The sequence below is a fragment of the Sus scrofa genome, chromosome Y, assembly GCF_000003025.6.
Source record: "Sus scrofa isolate TJ Tabasco breed Duroc chromosome Y, Sscrofa11.1, whole genome shotgun sequence".
NCBI classification, from domain to species: Eukaryota; Metazoa; Chordata; class Mammalia; order Artiodactyla; family Suidae; genus Sus; species Sus scrofa.
Window position 1 is genome coordinate 3,805,136 of NC_010462.3, and position 20,317 is coordinate 3,825,452.

The following is a 20,317-nucleotide window of genomic DNA, read 5'->3' on the forward strand; positions in this document are numbered from 1 at the left end:
TTATCAGGACACACAAACACTTTTCTGTGATTTTTGTCAGGAAAATCCCATCATTTTAAAAAGGAGAGTGGCTTCTGAAGCCAAAGAAGAAAGGAGAAAAAGTGGCTTCTGACAATACTTAGTAACCCCAGCCTCCAACCTCAGAGGCACAGATCAGAGCTCTGTGCCCCAGGCATGTCCCCGTGCAGGGCCCACCCCCCCCTCCCCCCCTCCCCCCACATGGCTGGTTTCTTCCCAACACACAGGTCTTGAGTTCGCAGTCAGAGGACCCTCATCCTTGTCTCCCTTGAAAGGAATTCAGCAAAGGGACCAAGATGGTGAAGCAGGTGCAGAGTTTATTAAAAGCCCAGTATGGGTGAAGGAGCACAGGGGCAAGCTTGAAGAACGAGCTGCATGTAGTAAAGGGGCTTAGACCGCTATTCTGTTGCAGGGGTGTCGTCTGGGATGTCGGGGGAGGGGGTGTGGTCCTTAGCCAGCTATCTTGTTTGTGCCCATGTTGCGACTGACTCAGGCTCCTTCCACTGTGCACTTGAGTCTTTTAGCCACATTGTATCTCTGCGTGAAGGCCTCTGGGAGGTTGGCAGGAGACATGATGGGCTGGTAACTCCTCTCCGCCTAGGCCCCTCCCTAGAGGGAGGGCCTTCTCTGCGCATGGATCAGGCGTGGAAGTCCCTCTCACCCAGAGGAGGGTGAGAGGAAGTCGGGACCATCTTGTCTGTCACCTGACCAGGGCCTCATGCTCCTGCAGGTGTCTTATCTTGAACAGTCAGGGAGAGACTGGCTGCAGCTGCCCATCTGGGGGCCCGGGGCTCTCCGACCTCAGTCTGACCTGATCTGTCAGAGTCCTGGATGAAAAACAGTTTACTCAGGAGCCCCACTGTCGCCCCTAACACAGGGCTGTGTTTCCTTGTTTCCCATGCTGCTTCATACTTATTTCTTTGTGGTCTCTCTCTCTCTGCTAGGATGAAAAGCCTCTGGAAACAAGGAACCGCCAGGCTTGGTCAGTGCCCCACCTGGAGAACAAGACCAGGTAGGTGACAGAAATGAAGGGCATGTCTGCTGAATGAATGTATAGACAAAATCAGTCGGTGACCTTATGGGAAAAGGAATCTCCCAGGTTTTCCTCTGCAGCAGTTTACGGACTCGTGCTTTGGAACAGCGTTCTTCTCGCTCACCTGCAGAGATGCAGTGTGCCGGCCGCACCTCGGCGTGGGGCCTGCTGTAACCTCCCAGACTCTGCTTGGAAATTGGACTCTAGCCTTCAGGGGCCTGTTGTGATGGAGACACAGAGATGTGGGTTTACCCTATAGCATGACACAGATCTAGCCTTTTTGCCATACATCCTGGGGGTCAGTGATCTAAAAGTGTAGGCTATTGATGAGAAATGCCCCCCAAACCCTGGCAAGGGATGGCTGTCAGCCTAGTCCAAGAACTCTGCAGAGTTGAAAACTCCAGCAGATTTCCTACAGGATGACGGGCTGCCTCCTTGGGTTTACCAGACCGTACATTCCATTCATCCCGACAGGGACGGGGAAGGTCTTTGCATCTCCCTGGGATCATAGCACACTGTTGATTTTTCTTTTTTGAGGACCGCACATGCGGCACATGGAAGTTCCCAGGCTAGGGGTCTAATCGGAGCTGTAGCCACCAGCCTATGCCACAGCCACGCCACGCCAGATCCGAGCCGCGTCTGCAGCCGACACCACAGCTCACGGCAACACCGGATCCTTAGCCCATGGAGCGAGGCCAGGCATTGAACCCGAGTCCTCTTGGATGCTAGTCGGGTTCATTAATTGCTGAGCCATGACAGGAACGCTCATTTTTCTTTTAACATGAAAAGAACATGTGGGGTTCCCCCACCCCACCCCAGGAAATCCATGAGGCTAGTCCACCGGGCAGGTTTAAAGATCCTTTATTACGGAATCAGTATGTACAAACTCTAACATGAAAATAATGAGTCACGGAATATCAGGCTATTTACAATATGTTTTTGTTTTTTACAAATTTTTTTTTACAAGATTACGTCTCTCTAAATAACATGACAGACACACATTTTTTATTACATACATAAATAAATATTGGCTTGAAATGACTGTTCTAAGGGACAGGATTTCTAGGGGCCATCTGCTGAGAAGGCTGCCGTCTTGTTCCTGTACCCTACCCTATAACTCAGGAAAAATAACAATAGCTTTACATACAGCCTCCGTGAATCCCTCTGTGACTGTGTAACTTGCTAAAATATTCAGTAGAGCTAAGAAGCTGAGTCTGGCCATGCAAAACCACAGGTAAGCGTCACCATCTTTAGGTATCGATTGATATTTTACATGAATTTTAAAGTACATGCAACAGCTATTTAGCCTCTGTGTTCTGGTGAAGGTGTGAAAAGTCTGTATAACAAGACTTAGAGACATGTGCAATCATGGGAATTAGTACGTTTGGGGGCCCCCGCAGCACACGGCGCAGCAAACGACATTAAGCAGATAAGCCGTGATCACAAATGACGGATTGTCGCACAGAATGACTCTTTGTACTCACATTAACACCGACGCAAGTCTAAATTCAGCCTTTTTAATCAGATTTTCCAGTGGAGGTGAAAGACAGTTGCCTTACCCAGCTGGCCCCCTACCCCTGCAATTGACCACGCTCCTCGCGCAGGGCAACGGCTCATCCATTCGCGGTAGACTCTTCTGCGATGCAGTGGCTCTCATCTGGGCTGCCCACCAGAGAGGGTGGTGGGCCGTGGCTGGGGAAGGCGTGGTTCTCACAGCCTGGGGAGGGGCTCCTGGCCTGCCCCACCCTCCTCAGTGCACAGGACGCTCCCCGGAGAGAAGCCGCACCCCCAAGTCTCAGCAGTGCGGAGGCGGAGGGATCCGGCTCAGTGGGCTGCTTCCAGGTTCTTGCAGTTTCTATCACGCAGGTGCACTTTTAAACTTGAGGTTGTGTTCCCTACGCATTTCAGAAAACTACGTCATAAACCGCATGTCTTAACTATGTCGTATTACAGCTGAATGACGTGAGGGACATACGCGCGTTCCTGCACAGCTGCTCTGCGGAGTCTCCTGAGATCACGAGGGCAGCTCCGATAAACCGTCTTAGAGGGAGAATGCTCGTTAAGAATGTATAGAGCCGAAGTTCCCGTCCTGGCGCAGTGGTTAACGAATCCGACTAGGAATCATGAGGTTACGGGTTCGATCCCTGCCCTTGCTCAAGGGGTTGAGGATCCGGCCTTGCCGTGAACTGTGGTGTAGGTCGCAGACGCGGCTCAGATCCCACGTTGCTGTGGCTCTGGTGAAGGCCATTGGCTACAGCTCCGATTGGACCCCTAGCCTGGGAACCTCCATATGCCGCAGGAGTGGCCCTAGAAAAGGCAAAAAGACCAAAAAAAAAAAAAAATGCATGGAGCCGCCAGGGGTGCTGTTAGCCACTTGCATGTGATGGCTTCATGTTTGATGAGCTCAAGGCTTTTCAAGAGTAAATACCATCCCTTAATATAATGTTTCTCATATGAGACGGAGGCATCTAAGTGCAGTAACGCCTATCAGGGAATCAGACGCTAAACCTGTGTTGGAAAATCAAAAACATTGATGCTTCAGCCCTTGATTAGGGCACTCAAATTTTTAAAATTCAAAAAGTTGCAGTTCCATGTTTGCTTACTTGAATATTATGGACGATTATTGAAATTCATAAAAGAAACTTTTACTGCCTCATAGTACTTTCTTTTTAATAGTATTTTCTTCTTTTTATTATTTTCTGTAATAAAATTTAAATTCTTGAATATTATAGCCAAATGACATGCTCCTAAGAGCTACTTAAATTTTTTAGGGAATGCGCAGTCTTAAGAACCTTTATCAGAACAGAAAATATATTTGCTCAATGTCTATGACCCAGACAAAAGAAACATAATGAAATTTCATAAAATTAAACTTATTTAATAATTTAGTAATACTTTTATCTATGTATATACTCGTGCCTTGCAACAATTTAACAGTACAGAAATTTGCTGGCACGAATGCTTGGATTTGCTCATGACAAATTCAGGTGAAAATCAACCTTATTTTTGAAAGTTTAAGATTTGGCAGGTCCGCTGCTGGGCATGGCACACGGATAAATCGTCGTTTCAGAGAAGGCCTCTGTGTTTGCTCAAGCGCAGCGGTGTTTTTTAAGTGAAGGCTGCTCCTGTTCTCTCCTGTCAAAATCCAAGATTCTAGGAGCCAGGTGATTTCAGGACACACGGTGGTAAGTCCATCGCAGGCCACTTTAGGAGCTGCAAAAAAATGGTCAGAGGCCCTGACGTCCATGCTGAGACCTCCTGTCCAGAGCGGCAAACCCCGCCAGCCTTAACAACGTGTAATGTATCTTCATGCCCAGGAAAGCCTTTGGCATCGCCACTGAGGGTCTGTGCTTACAGACGGGGTTCCCTAAGCAGAGGCATCGATGCGGCCACCGCATTACTTTCTGTGCTATGTGCCCTCTGCTTTTCGAGCGAGTGTGAGGCCTGGCAGAGAGCAAGTCCTGGCTGCTGTTCAGCAGGCGCATCAGGGCCACTGCAGGCATTTAGAAGATGGAACACAACACCGAGTTCCAAGACCCACCGTGAAAACCCCGGCAAGGCGTTACTGAAAATGTCTTCGTTTGGCTTGTGTGGATGCACAAGGAAGCCCTTCCTTTACCATGTTTGATGCTGATCAGTGGCTCTTTTCTCGTAGAATCAATACTGAGGAGGAAAACCGATTATCGTGAGGCCCGTGAGAAGAACCGTACCTTTATCCGCCATTGGTGAGCTAGGAAAACATCTTCCATGGTCCGTACTCAACGTATAGGCACGTTTGTATGTGAGTCTGTGTGTGCGTCTGTATTTCTATGTACGTACCCACAGACACGCATCAGTATGCAGACCCACATACATACAGACCTGTTTCAAAACATACACATGGGTATGCCCTCAAGAAGAAAACTCTATTAAACCAAATATTTCTGGGTTGCAAGCCGCCCCAACGCAGCCTGCAGTACCATATACTGACAGCGTGATCTGACTTGACTTTGTGATACACGTGGGTAGGGTGGAGTCTGGGAGAGTCTTCAAACCAGATGCCAGAGATCTGAACGAGTGAAGAAGCGTTCATCAAATAGCTGTCCACCTCTCCCAACCAGAGGCCCTCCTCCCTCTGCACATTGCGGAGAAGATTCGGCCGTACAAAGAGCATGCCTGGATTAAGAACAGGCCAAGCTCAATAAAGATTTGGAAATACTCAAATTGCTGGGATGCTCGCCTCTCAAGCCAGAGGTTTTGTTACGTTTTAGGGACCTGTGAGCAGCAAAACAGAGCACACCAGCAGCTGTTTTCCACGGGAAGGAAGAAAAAGGAAAATAGAAATAAGACAATGTCACAGGACAATCAGTCTCATAGAATGAAATATGGACGCGTATGCCCCAGAGAAGAATTTTCATTTCGCCCAGGCAATGTCCGGAGAGCAGCGTACATCACGACTCCCTGCTGTTCTGGGTATCTTGCCTAAGTCACTGTTCGCAGGCAGGCGGTCTTCCTTGCCTTTGTGGAGAACGAAGCTTAAGCACTTGCAGAGGAAGCATTTCATGTGTCAATTCATGGTATATTTCAGGTTACAAGTACTCTGTTACAATGATCACACCTGATAGCAATTGTCTTAAATATGTGAATAAACAGGGCCTGAAAAACTGTATCATCTTAGTGGATTTTGCAAATCCAATCCATAATTTTAAAATGTTTATTGATAAACTTTATGCCTAATATGTGTATGTTCAGTATGCTTCTTACATGTAGAAATTAGGTATTTATTACGCGGGTTTCTTTTGAGCATTTGCTGGTCCAAATTCAGGGACACCTGGGATCTACAGTCATTCCGTTGCAATTAGCCACACCAAAGGGGGAAACAGACATTGCCAGGACCCAGGCCCACCCTTGGCCTCCTCCATTCTCAAAGGAAACTGCTATGCACCTCCAGGGGCTCACTGCCTGCCACTGCTTTCTGGCCACATCCCACCTGGGCGGAAGCATTACGTGCAGTGCAGGTAGATGAGGGCCAGAGGCTTAACAGGGACACCTGCTGCCTCTGGGAGCAGGCGCGGCCAGTCCGGGAGGGCCCAAGAGCTCACGCGGTCAGTCGATCAGCTGTCAGGCATTTTCGGGAAGAGGTCAGTATCTTTCGGGAGGCGGCTTGTAATGATGCGCATGCTGATGTTTAAGGTGGGGTCCTGGGGAGGGACAGAACACACGTGTCAGCCACGTCGCCTTACCCCGGCGTGTTCCCTGCAGGTCCCGGCCCCTCCTGGCCTGACCCTGAGCCCGTTCTGTCTCTTCCTTCTCTTCTCTTCCGTTCCTTCCTCCAAACCATAAAAGGAGACAAACGCCTTTCCCTTCACAGTGATCTAAGCAAACAAAATCCTTTGTCTCGTCTCCAAAAAGTGCTAAAATGAACACATACTTGTATTGAACAGAAACTCAAGAGAGGAACTTCGGGACGGCAGTCACCCACCCGGACAAAGAGCAGAGGCCTCAAGCTCTCCCACTGTGACACTTTCTAGTTTTAACTATAAAAAGCCCTAAGTATAAAAAGCTATCAGGGCAAATTTGATTCACTGCTTTTTGTTTTGTTTTTCTTCTTTTGCTTTTTAGGGTCGCACCCTCAGCATAGGGAAGCTCGTGGGCATACGGAAGGGGGCGAATTGGAGCGACACCTGCTTCCCTGCGCCACCGCCACAGCCACATGAGCTCTGAGCCACGTCTGCGACCGACACCACAGCCCACGGCAACGCCGGATCCTTAACCTCCTGAGCGAGGCTAGGGATTGAAGCCATGGCTTCATGAATGCGAGTCAGATTCGTTTCTGCTGCACCACCTTTTTTTTAAATCAAAAGTAAAACTAGGCTGACTTTTCAGTTTTCTATCAACATATGAACCTTTGACATGTTTTTAAAGCTGAAGCTGGAAGAAAAGTACATGATATAAAAAGCAACAGGCGGCTCATTGTTTTGAGACACTAGGTGACAGTTATTTTCAAGCTACTTGATTTAGTGGTAAGTCAAATAGATTGATGTGGGGCATCCTATGAAGAAAATTCATGTAATACAGATTACAGTAAAACTCTATGTAATAAGAACATACACTCTGTAGTGAGATATGAGTTCCTGTATCATCGTATTTGAAGAGGATTTTTTAAGTTTCAGATGGATATGCGATTATAGATTTTCCCTCATATGTATTTGTAGTTAAAGGACAAGGAAAAAGCATGCCTCACCGAGGAAAAGATGGTCTCATGAAAGGCCCTAGAGAAGGGGAGGGAAGGGGCCGTGAGCAGGATGCCCACAGCTTCCGCCCAGGTGGCTGGAGAGCATCCAAGAAGCAATGGGGCGGCAGAGAGCAGTTCGGCTACAGAGACCCCGTACCCCTAGGGGTCTGCCACGATGTGCCTGTGTTCTTTATTCCCCAAGACTTTCTCTGTGCCCGCAAGCCCGGGGGCGGGGCCTGGCACTCACTGTGCGCAGCCGCAGCCGAGGGCGGGAGATCAGGGGTCCGGAAGGTCCTGATGGTGGCGGGCCCCTCCCCCGCCGCCGTCAGCACCTGCACCTCCAGGCGGTAGAGTGTGGCCGGCCGCAGACTGGGCACCGTGAGCACGTAGTGATCCTGGGGGAGGAATGGGACAGGAGGCGCCGTCAAAGACCTCTGCCAACACCACACCCAAGGGACTCCTGCGCTGACCCTTCCCTCGCACACAACAGGGCGGTGTCGATGCGTGTTCTGACCCCGCCACGGAGTTGGTACAATGTCCCTTTGCGAGAGCGCTGCCTGGCAGTCTCGGCACCAGAGCCCAGTTCTTGGCAGCTGGGGGCGGTTGGCAGGTTAAGATGTACAGGGGCCAGTTCTCAGCCCTCCCCGCCCCCGCCAACTGCACTTGTTATTCCTCAACCTACACGGTTCCCAGGCACTTCTGGTGACGAATGCTTGGCAATCCCCATCTCAATGAACGAGCCAACCATGGTCCATCAAGGACAGTATCCGTCCGTGCCCATCTCCAAAAATGTTTATGCCAGCACATTGTTCTCCAAACTCAATAAAACCTAGCACGTGTACCTAGAATAATTACTTTCTAATTCCATGGATGTTTTCCTTCCCGGATTTAAGTTTTTGGGGTTTTTTTTTTTTTTGATTTTTTGAGTAAGCGTTAGATATTCTAAGGGCATTTTTAGAGCGGGTAAAAGCCCACACATGGCTTTTTTCTCCAAGCCAAAGAATTAAGTAGCCTAGAAGACAGGCCAACTCATTATGGGCTCTGGCCAAATTTAAAGGGGAGAGGAGAAGAAAAGCTGCTTTGAGCTATTTTCCCCCCAAGTTAACCCTTAAACAGGGCATGTATACTTGGGACACAGGGATATGGGTTAACCAGGGTTGTTGGAAATGGTTAAATCACTTCGTACCAGGTAGACAGGGTAAGGTACCACATAGATGGGATAAGGTATGAAGAGCGGGCGCTGGTCACCAAAATTTATCCGGATGATAGCTGACTCACAAGCACACTTGTGTGTCGTTCACACTTGCAAACTGACATTCTCAGAGGACGACGGACGAGTGGGTCTCCTGGACCCCGCCCTCCCCAGATAGAGATGCCCGCCCCTGATGGTGAAGCCGGGTGGCCTCGGGCACCTACCGCGGGCAGGATCTGGGACTGCGAGATGATGCTGTTGGGAAGGCTGTTCTGCCTGCTCTCGGTGGTGACCTCCGCCCAGGTCACCTGGAAGCCGGTCATGGGCTGGTAGAGGGTGGCCTTGGCCATCTTCCACGAGAAGTGTCCTGTGATGCTCACGTCCTGGACCACGAAGGAGGCGGAGAGGTTCTCGGGCTTGGCTTGTACTCTGGAGTGAATGTGACCTGCAGCAGGAGAAAGACCAGGGTCCGGCGGCTGGAAAAAGTGGGGGCGGGCCCTGCCCGGTGCTCCTCGCTGGGGACCTCAGGCAGCCGCTCCTGGGCGCAGGAAGCCACGTGGCCTCCGGGCTAAGTGCCTCTGAGGCTTTGTGGTATGTTTAGGGCCCTGCTTTGGGGGTGGAAGACACAGAATTCTGCGATCTGACACAACTGCGATGAGAAGGGAGAACAGTCGCTACTATGTGGGAAGAGTCGGAAGTCCCTAGAAGGGAACTCAGGGGACGCCTCTGTGAATAGTTGTCCCGGGTGTGGGACGGGGCGTTGGAAAGTAAAGACTGGCTTTGGGAAGGGCGTAAAAGCAACTGTCATGGCCCGTGGTGGAACAAAGATAAGAGTGCACCAGGGCAAAGCAGTGCACGGCCGTTTGGCTTATTTCCAAAGGGGAAACAGTGCCAGCAAAGGTCGGCTCTCCGGGCTGTTGGAATTACGTCTTGACGCACGCATTCCCACCTGTGCTACCTTCAGACCTGGGCGTGGTACTGCATGCAGTTCAGCAAGACGCTTACTCTCAGATCTGAGGGCTTGGGAGGTGCAGTCTGGCAGTGCTGCAGAGGTGGTCGCGTCACAAACCTGTTCTGGGGGGTTCGGGGGAAACGCACCTGCTTCTCCAGGGCAGCTGACGTGCTTGTGGCTTTTGCCCTTAAGGGCGGAGCAAGGCGGCGTAGTGAAGAAAACGGTTTCTGCCTTCAAGCGGCCCTTTGGCCGTGTGGGCTGCACGGTCACCTTATATTTGCAGGCAAATGACAGATCTTGAAGGATCATGTAATTTTCCTATAGGGAGACAGAGAGAATATGCCAGCAATGAATCTCAGGAGGGCTACAAAGTGGCAGGAGATGAAATCCTGTTCCGACGAGGCTGTCTCCCTTTATGTGGAGTGTGTGCCCTTCCGCCTTTATAAAAAGCACCCAGGGGACAGTGTCCCTGCTTTGGTTAAGTACAGTCATAGAGCGTTCCCCTGGGATGGGGCATATCAAGAACCCCGTCAGACGCAGTGATGCCACAACGGACAGCCAACTTCTGACCTTCACAAGCAGCCTTGGTGAGCTGGCATCGGCGGGGCCACGCTGTAAAGCTGTAAACACAAACCTAACTTTTGACGATGAAAAAGCGAACGCAGGCGGCTCTGAGACACAGACTTGGTTGAGACCGAAGCTTTTCCTGAATTAAGGGAAGCCCTTCTTGGGCAGCGCCTCTCCTCCGCTGGTTGGAGGCTGCGATTGCTTCCGGCCGGAACTTTGCGCTTCGTGATTCTGTTCAACCGCAGACGCATCGGTGGAGAAGGACGACGTTTACTTCGAAACTCACGCGACAGGAGAGAGCTGACGTCTGCGGCTGTTCCAGCGTGTTAGGCGGTTCCTTCTCCCTTTGCTCAGTTATGCGGTTCCCTGGGTGCAGTTATCAGGGCGCAGAGGGAATATCTTTGGGTGAAGGGTGGAGGTCCCTGCCAGACAGCAGCGTGGATTAGGGGGAACGGGAGACAAGACGATAAACACCGAGGCAGGTGCTTCCCTGAGAACCGAGTCACGAGCAGAAGCCCTGGAGGTGGAGAGATGCTGCTGAGAACGACCTGGCTGAGGAGGGCTGAGCCCGAGGCAGCTCCAGCCCGCGGGGTCGCCTCGGGAGCCCTATTCGCTTTTCTTCAGGATCTGGGAACGCACTGGACTCCCCTGTTAGCCACTCAGGACCCCGCTTCCCGGGTCTCTCAAGGATGCTTTCACATGGAGAGGGGCAGACACGTGCAGCAAGAGGTGAACTAGCCTCGCGCCTTGGGAGCAGCGACGGGAATTAAGGGGCTCTGGATGTTTGAACTTGGAGCCTTGCTCTGATTTCTGCCAGACATGGTACATGTGCTCAGTGAATAATTATTATCATCTTCCAAAAGCATCTAAAGATGATAATCCTGGGATTGGCCAGCCCCCCGGAAGGAAGGCAGGTTCCATTTGGTTCCAAGGCTCGCCGAAGGAACACAAGATCCTACACCCTGCCCACAAAGCGACTGATAAATCCTGCTGCTCTTTCTTCCAGTGCTTTTCAAGTAGGTTTCCTTTTTTTTAAAATGTTTTCCTTTTTTTTCCCCTTTTCTTTAAACCAAAGGCCACAAACTCTGGGAAGAGCTTCGGGATTTAAGGAGCAGTGTTGGGACAAGCTAAATCCAGCACAAAGCTGTGTGTTTCTGCAAACCTAGTAATTTATCTTACTACTTATGTGATCAGAAGTGAGTCTAAAAATATTGTACTGAGTGCTTTAGAACTTGTTCAGAAGAAGGAAGCCTTCGTTAAACATCAGTCACATCAATATTTTGTACCTTTGGGGCCATATCCTGAGATGGGTTCTACTGTCCTGATAGACGCTCTATAAAGTGCTGTTATGGACACCATGCTAATCCAGTGGCCTCTGAAACATTTCCTGTGGTTTGCTGATTCCACCCTATAACTCTTGTAATAACCCCAGAATACTTAGAATAATATTTTGAGTCATATGGACAGAATCACTGTCCCCAAGGGCTGTAATGTGCTCCTAAAGTCAGAACATTAGCATGTTCCCTGCAGGACGGGCCCTCGCCTTCAACACCCGGACGAGCTGGTGGAGTGAGGAGTGTCACAAAACAGAGGCTAAAGTTGAGGGTCCCGTAGACGTTCACTGCGAAAATGAGACTTTTCAGTCCCGGGCTGAGTCACAATTCAGCAGATAATTCAGAGCTTGTGTCCAGTTAAGATGAAACACAGAGGGCCTGCCAGCCTTTCCCCTGAGAGTTCCCGCAGACCTGTGTCTTTCGTCTCTGCATGTCCACCCTCCCCCCCAACCCCGTGACCATGGCAACCACCCCTCCCCCGCCGTGTGTGATGACAGCAGCCACGCCCCCACCCCCTGTGGGGCTATGAAAGGGAGACACCGGATGCGTGCAGCTCGGCCTGTGTCCAGTGGCTGACTGGGGGAGAACGAGTTATCCATTAGACACACCGCGTGCATCTCTTTCTGCCCAGCTTTAATCCCAGACCAGGTGAGTCTAGCGGCCATTGAGAAGTCAGCATTTCTCCCCCTCCTCACCTGGGTCAGGGCCGAGGATGCCTCCAGGCTGGCGGATTCGTTGTGGGCACAGACTTCCGGAGACCACTGCACGTGGTACCGACTGACACCGGGATCTGTAACATCAGCACAAACAGGTGTGAGGAACAGTGTGGAAGTCACGTGGCACGTAGCCCGATGTTCTGGAAGCATGAGAGGGAGGGCGAGCAGGGCCCTGCAGGTGACTTGAAAATGCCCCCACCGACCTGCGGAGGCGGGTCCTGCAGCATTCTGATCACTTTCCTCATTAAGAGTGAAGCCAAAGTAATAAATCGTCAGAGGAGACAGGCATTGAAATACCAGAACCAGACAGGAAAACTAATGAGAGTCATAGGAAAACGACTGCAAAGCACCCTGGAGAATAACGCTGCCTTGGTGTCTGTGGGAAGGAGATCCCAGCAGAAAGGGAGACACAGGGCAGCAGGTCTCCCTTCCATCCTAGGTTAGGAGAGACCCTTCACACATCTCTGAGCCCTGCATCCTCCTGAAAAAGCAGCCAGAAAGGCCACTGAGCCCAGGCAAGAACCAAAGCAGCTCCTGCAACTGGGAGAACTGGCCGTTCAGATGTATTCCATCCGGAGTCATGTTGTGACCGAGCCCCTGACCGCAAGACACAGTCAACAGCCGCCCTGCACCTCACAGAAACGCATCCTTCCTTTACCGCATATGTGATCCCTCCCTAAGTGACCTGCTCCCCAAGCCAGGGGCGAACATCGCTCCTTCAAGGCGCTCACTCCCAGCCGGAGCACCGTATTTTCTGTACGTGCCTTTACTCTAGGCGACCGAGTGGGAAAAAGACAAAATGATGAGAGCCACTCAGTGAGTGTGGGAAAGGGGGTCCAGGCATCCTGGGATTACTAATCGCCCCAGTGTGTCCCAAAGCTGGGCACGGCATCACTTCCGTGGGTGATTAGCATCTCAGCCCAAAGCTCACGCCAAGTGTTTGATGGAGGTTTTCAGAGGGGAAAACTCTTTGATGAAGTTGGGTGGGTCTGGTGGGAACTTGCTCTGAGCACTTTGGAACAAGAAAAGAAGAACCTTCAATCTGAGAAAATAAACAGATATCCGGTGGGCACCAATGGTGTTTAGTTAAAAGGGGAACCCCCTGATTAGAGGTTTTAAATTTGTACATGGCAGACATCAAGGGTTTTTTTTTTTTTCTTTTTTGGAAAAGAATTGTACATTATACATTAAGTATGAAGTCAATCAATGAGTGAATTCATATCCTTCCTTTCAACAAGTGGTGCTGTTCCAGGCATCATCGTGAAATAATGCAGCTCCCAGGAGCAGCTGCTCTCACAGATCTTAAACACTAAGGAGCTGGACAAGTCGTTAACAAAGTGCATAAATAAAAGAGAACTTAGACTGGAGGGTGGTGAGGCTACAGAGAAATACGGAGGGTTAAGACAGGGTTATGGCTTTAAATAAAGTGGCTGGCATGGTTCATGGAGGAACTGATTTGCTAGTTAGGACTGGAAGGAGGTTGGCAGAGGGACTGATCCATTTGGCACATCATCGTGGGCAGCGCACACTGGGCCAGCACGTCCACCAGAACTATTTGCAGCCATGAACACCATCTCTGTGCGGTGACTGCCAATCACTTGAGCCCCTAGAGCAATGAACATATTGTTGATGCAGTGGAGAAATCAAATTCTCAATCTTGATTCATTTAAGCCAATTTACAATTAACACAGGCTGGTGGCTCCCGTATCAGAAAGCACGGTTCCAGCTACTGGGAGCAGCCGGTTCCCAGGTGCAGAGATGGGCACAGAGTGAGTCTGACTTTCTTTGGTGGGAGCCATCAGGGGGCAGATTCTGGTTTGCTGTGCTGCAGTTACCTGGGGTGTAATTGATATACGTGGCTCTAGGCATGTGGAGTAGCCATACCTACTGTAGGGCGTGATACATTTTCCTAAGAGGATGCTGATGGAGGGTCCCTTTGGCCCCGCCCCGTCCCCCGGCTCTCACCGTGGCCACGCCCCAGTACACGCCCTCTCCTCCCATTGGCGCTTTGGTGAATAATGTCATTCATGCCCCAGGCTTTCCAAGCATCTTCCTGCTCAAGGCTCTGTGTTTCAACCTCCACCCGAGCATGTCCCCGGAAGAGTGGGTGCTCCCAGCTTCCTAGCTCATGTAGATGGTCTTCAGACTCAACACCTCAAATATCACACCTTGGTTTCTGTTCTCAGACTGCTCCCTGCTTGCCCTGATGTAATCTTGCCTTTTTGTTTCTTGTATCTGCGATGGTCCACTGTGCTAGGTCTCAAGGACACTGACTGACTGTCCTTACAGGGCAGCCAATTGCTAGACAGCAGACAACTCACCTGCAAGTATCTTTCCTGAGCAAGTGCGGATCCAGAGCCGGCTCTCCATGCCTCCTCTGTGGGGTGGGCACACTCTGGGCCCAGCCTCAGGCCCTCATCATCCCTGGGCTGGGTACCAGGCAGTGAGGACAGCCCCCTGCCCCAGGGCCAAGGAAATTATTCAGACTAGCAACACCTGACACTGCCTCCCTGCCTTGCCTGTTCCTCTCCACAGAAACCCACTAAAGGCTCCTGACGAGAGCTCTCCCACCTCTGGATGACCCGGTGCTTCCTATGTGGCCCACGTGGCACTGGGCCCCTATTCTGGGACCTGTGAGTGACAAACCACCTTCTCAGTGGTAGCTGTCCCCTGACCTGGTGCCTTCTCCAACCCCAAATGATAATGAAACCTGTGCTTTAAACCATGATTGAAATGAACAGCTGTCTTCTAAGCCATCCTTCATGGTGGTGTTTTCAGATGTACACACACAGCACAAAGTAAAAAAACAGAGGACTATTATTAAAAATATTCATAAATGTACAGTAGTTAAGGCAATGTGGTGTTGCCACAAAGTTGGAAAATACGGCAAATCAATTGAGAAGTCAGTTTTTACATATATATGTGATTTAGGGCAAAGCACATCACAGAGCTTTGGGGGAAGACTTGCTTTTTAAGTAAATGATGCTAAACCAGTTGGAGATGAAGAGGAAAAGAGAAACAGCACTGTGGTCTTTTTTTTTTTTTTTTTTTTTTTTTTTGACCACAACACTATGAGACTATAAATCAACTACAAGGGAAAACCGGCAAAAAACACAAACACATGGAGGCTAAACAGCAGGCTACTAAACAACCAATGGATCACTGAAGAAATAAAAAAGGAAACCAAAATATACCTAGAGACAATGAAAATAAAAACATGATGATCCAAAGCCTAGGGGACACAACAAAAGCTGTTCTAAGAGGGACGTTTATAGCAACACAAGCTCACTTCGGGAAACAAAGAGAAATCTCAAATAAACAACCTAACCTTACACCTAAAGTTACTAGAAAAACAACAAACAAAACCCAAAGTTAGTAGAAGGAAAGAAGCCTTAAAGAGCAGAACAGAAACAAATGAAAGAGACGAAGAAAGCAACAGAAAACATCAGTGAAACTAAAAGTTTGTTCTTTGAAAAGATCAACAAAACTGAAAACCCTTAGCCAGACTTATCAAGAAAAAAAAGAGGACTAAGATCAATAAAATTAGAAATGAAAAAGGAGAAGTTACAAATAGACACCACAGAAATACAAAGGATCATAAGAGACTACTATAAGCAACTATATGCTAATAAAATGGACAACCTAGAGGAAATGGACGAATTCTTAGAAAGGTACAATCTTCCAAGACTGAATCAGAAAGAAACAAAATATTAACAGATGAATCACAAGTAATGAAACTGAAACTGTGATTTAAAAACTTCCAACAAATAAGTGTCCAGAACAAGATGGCTTTGCAGGTGGATTCTATCAAATATTTACAGAAGAGTTAACACTTATCCTTCTGAAACTCTTCCAGAAACTTGCAGAGGAAGGAACACTCCCAAACACATTCTATGAAGCCACTATTACCCAGAAACCAAAACCAAAGACAGTAGAAAAAATAAAATGACAAGCCAACCCAAACACATTCTATGAAGCCACTATTACCCAGAAACCAAAACCAAAGACAGTAGAAAAAATAAAATGACAAGCCAATATCACTGATGAACATGGACTAAAAAATCCTCAACAAAATACTGGCAAACCAAATCCAACAAAACATTAAAAGGATTATACACCAAAATCAAGTGGTATTTATCCAAGGGATGCAAGGGATTTTCAACATCCACAAATCAATTGGTGTGATACATCACATTAACAAACTGAAAACTAAAAAACCATATGATCATCTCAGTAGATGCAGAGAAAGCTTTTAAGAAAATTCAACATGCATTTATGATAAAGAAAAAAAAAAAAACCTCTCCAGAAAGTGGGCACAGAGGGAACCTACATCAACATAATAAAGGGCATACATGACAAACCCAAAGCTAACATCATACTCAATGGTGAAAAGCTGAAAGCATTTCTGCTAAGATAAGGAACAAGATAAGGATGTCCAATCTGACTACTTTTATTCAATTTGGTTTTGGAAGTCCTACCCACAGTAATCAGAGAAGAAAAGGAAAACAAATTGGAAAGAAAGAAGTAAAACTGTCTCTGTCTGCAGACAACATGATACTTTACCTGGAAAATTCTAAAGATGCTATTAGAAAACTACTAAGAGCTCATCAATGAATTTGGTAAATTTGAAGGATACAAAATTAATATACAGAAATCTGTTGTATTTCTATATACTAACAATGAACTATACAAAAGAGAAATTAAAGAAGTAATCCCACCTACAATCTCATCAAAAATCATTAAATACTTAGGAATAAAACTACCTAATTAGGCAAAAGACCTGTACTCCAAAAACTAAGGTACTGGTGAAAGAAACTGAGGTTGATACAAACAGATGGAAATATACTTTCTGTGTTCTTGGATTGGAAATACCAATACTACTGAAATGACAATACTTCCCAAGGCAATCTACAGATTCAACACAATCCCTATCTAATTACCAATGCCATTTTTTCACAGAAGTAGAACAAAAAAACTTTAACTTTGTATGCAAACACAAAAGATCCCAAATAGCCAAACAACCTTAAGAAAGAACAAAACTGGAAGAATCATGAATCCTGAGTTCAGACTATACTACAAGGTGATAGTCATCAAAACAGTATGGCACCAGCACAAAAGCAGAAATATAGATCATGGAATAGGACAGAAAGCCCAGAAATAAACCCACACACTTATGGCCAATTATTAGTCTATGGCAAAGAAGGCAAGAATGTACAATGGAGAAAAGACACTCTCTTCAATAAGTGGTGCTGGGAAAACTAGACAGCTACAGGTGAAAGAATTAAATTAGAATTTTTTTAACACCACACACAAAAATAAACTCAAAATGGATTTAAGACCAAAATGTAAGACTGGATACTATAAACCTCCTAGAGGAAAACATAGGCAGAACACACTTTGACTTAAATTACAGCAATATTTTGTCTCCTAGAGTAGTGGAAATAAAAGCAAAAATAATTGGGACCTAATCAAACTTACAAGCCTTTGCACAGCAAAGGAAATGACAAACAAATTGAAAAGACAACCTATGGAGTGGGAGAAAATATCTGCACATGATGTGACTGACAAGGGATTAATTTGCAAAATATACAAAGTTTATAGAGCTCAATATCCAAAAAAAAAAACAAAAACAAAATAAAACCTCAATTTAAAAATGGTCAGAGACCTAAATAGACATTTCTCCAAAGAAGACATACAGATGGCCAATAGGCACATGAAAAGATGCTGACTATTGCTAATAATTAAAGAAATGCAAAATCAAAACTAAGTGAGCTATTACCTCAAACCATTCAGAATGGCCATCATGGAAAAGTCTACACATAACAAATGCTGGAGAGGGTGTGGAGAAAAGAGAACCCTCCTACACTGCTGGTGGAAATGTAAACTAGTGCATCCATATGGAGAAAAGTATTAAGGTTCCTTTAGAAATTACAATGAAGTTACTATATGATCAGCAGTCCCACTACTGGACATGTATATGGACAAAACTCTAACTCAAAAAGACACATGCAGGAGTTCCCATCGTTGCTCAGCAGAAATGAACCTGACTGGTATCATGAGGATGCAGGTTTGATCCCTGGTCTTGTTCAGTGGGTTAAGGATCTAGCGTTGCCATGAGCTGTGGTGTAGGTCACAGACGTGGCTCAGATCTGGCATTGCTATGGCTGTGGCATAAGCCAGCAGCTACAGCTCCAGTTCAACCTCTAGCTTGGGAACTTCTGTATGCCATGGGTACATCCCTAAAAAGACAAAAAAAAAAAAAAAAAAAGAAAGAAAGAAAGAAGAAAGAAAAGAAAAAAGAAAATATACATGCACCTCAATGTTCACAGCAACATTATTCCCCATAGCTAAGACATGTAAGCAACCTAAATATCCATTAAAAGATGTATGGTACATATATATATACAATGGAATACTACTCAGCCATAAAAAGGAATGAAATAATGCTATTTACAGCAACATGAATAGACCTAAAGATTATCATACTAAGTGAAATCAAAGATAAATATATCATATCACTTGTATGTGAAATCTAAAAAAAAAAAAGTTAAAAATAAACTTATCTACAAAAAGAAATAGATTCACAGATATAGAAAACAAACTTATGTTTTCCAAAGTGGAAAGGAGAAGAACGGATAAATTATTAGATATACACTACTATATATAAAGTAGGCAAAAAACCAAGTCCTACTATATAGCACAGGGAACTATATTCAATGTCTTATAACAACCTATAATATAAAATCTAAAAAAAAAAATTAGGCATAACTGAATCACTTTACTGTATGCCCAAAACTAACATAACATTGCAAATCAGCTATCCTTTGATAAAATGTTTGTGTTAGAAAAAAAAAAAAAGAGGGAATGAAAAATAACGTTGATGTTCCAACAAAAATCCAATCTAGGAAGAAGCCTGAGAGAGAAAGATGAGACATCGTAACCTCTAGGAGATAAGGAGGCCATCCTTGTGACCCCTGCCTAAGATTTCTTCAACAGGACACAATGAGCAATAAACCTAAAGGAAACAAAATGATGAAGGGATCATCTCTAAAATTCAGACACACCAAGACAATGGAAAAAATAAAAGCGGGAGAAAAAATACCTGAATGAAGCCCGCAGATGCCTCATATACTCCACCTCAAAAGGACTCTCACGGGACAGCTGGCTACACAGTTGAAGAGTGCTTTGCTAAAAAGGAGCTCCACGACCAAGAAGCCTATGAAAAGGTGCTCAGCACCTGGATGAGCAGGAGACTGCACACGCAAACAGCACAGAGCCATCACTTCACACGAACCAGAACGGCCAAGCTGAGAAGGATGGAACGTCCCAAGTGGGCAGAGCATGTGGGGCAGTCTTACCCTCCTGGCGGGCATGTGCTTTTTGGTCCAACCACTTTGGAAAATGCTCGGCATCTTCTACAGGTCACCATGCTCTGTGACCTAAGAACCCCACCTCTGTGGGAGAACCGGCACATGTGGGTGTCTAGAGACATGTGTTCATTAGATGTGCTCAGCAGCATGGTCCATCATAGCCCGTCCCTGGGACAGACCAGGTCTCCACCAAGTGCTGGAGAGGGACACAGATGGAACTGTGCTAGGGACGACTGTGCAGCAGAATAAACGGATGAGTCACGGCTCCCTGCAACAGCACGGGAGAGCTTCCCACACAGCGCATTCACTGTAGGAAGCCAAAGGCAAACTATAGGACTCCGCCTGTATCAATTTCAGATACAAGCTAAAGAAACCATGAGTTTTAGAAGTCAGGATGGGGTGCTTACTCTTGTATGTGTAACCTGTCTACATCTGGATGCTGACATTTTCATTCCACTACACCAGGTATTTACATTTTTTCTTTTTCTTTTTCTTTTCTTTTTTTTTTTTAGGGCTGCACCCAAGGCATATGGAGATTCCCAGGCTAGGGGTCGAATCAGAGCTACAGCTGCCGGCCACAGCCACGCATGATCTGAGCTACATCTGTGACCTACACTGCAGCTCACAGCAACACCGGATCCTTAACGCACTGAAAGAGGGCAGGGACCAAACCAGCATCCTCATGGATACTAGTCAGATTCACTTCCACTGCACCACAAGGGGAACGCCCCATTTCTAATATTATATTAATAAGACATGTTGTTTTATTAATACTCATACATCATACTGACATAGAGTTCACACTTTAAATAGAAAAGAGCAGTCATCCTCTGCTGTCCAATGGAGATTGCCGACGGGATCCACGCCTTGGGTACCAGATTCTGAGAATGCTCAAGAACCCGCGGCTCCTTCTGCATCCTT

The 20,317-nt window shown here is 47.1% G+C and overlaps 1 protein-coding gene across 1 annotated transcript in view; it reads right to left on the reverse strand.

The window, feature by feature from the left end:
• The window catches only part of ANOS1 (anosmin 1), a 207,081-nt gene continuing 188,660 nt past the window's right edge, over positions 1,897-20,317 (reverse strand). The window contains exons 11-15 of the mRNA XM_021080958.1: positions 12,006-12,100; positions 9,556-9,727; positions 8,682-8,902; positions 7,513-7,660; positions 1,897-6,231 (exon numbers count right to left, since the gene is read on the reverse strand). Coding sequence (XP_020936617.1) covers positions 6,173-6,231; positions 7,513-7,660; positions 8,682-8,902; positions 9,556-9,727; positions 12,006-12,100 — 695 coding nt within the window. The 3' untranslated portion in view covers positions 1,897-6,172. The remainder of the gene's footprint in view (positions 6,232-7,512; positions 7,661-8,681; positions 8,903-9,555; positions 9,728-12,005; positions 12,101-20,317) is intronic.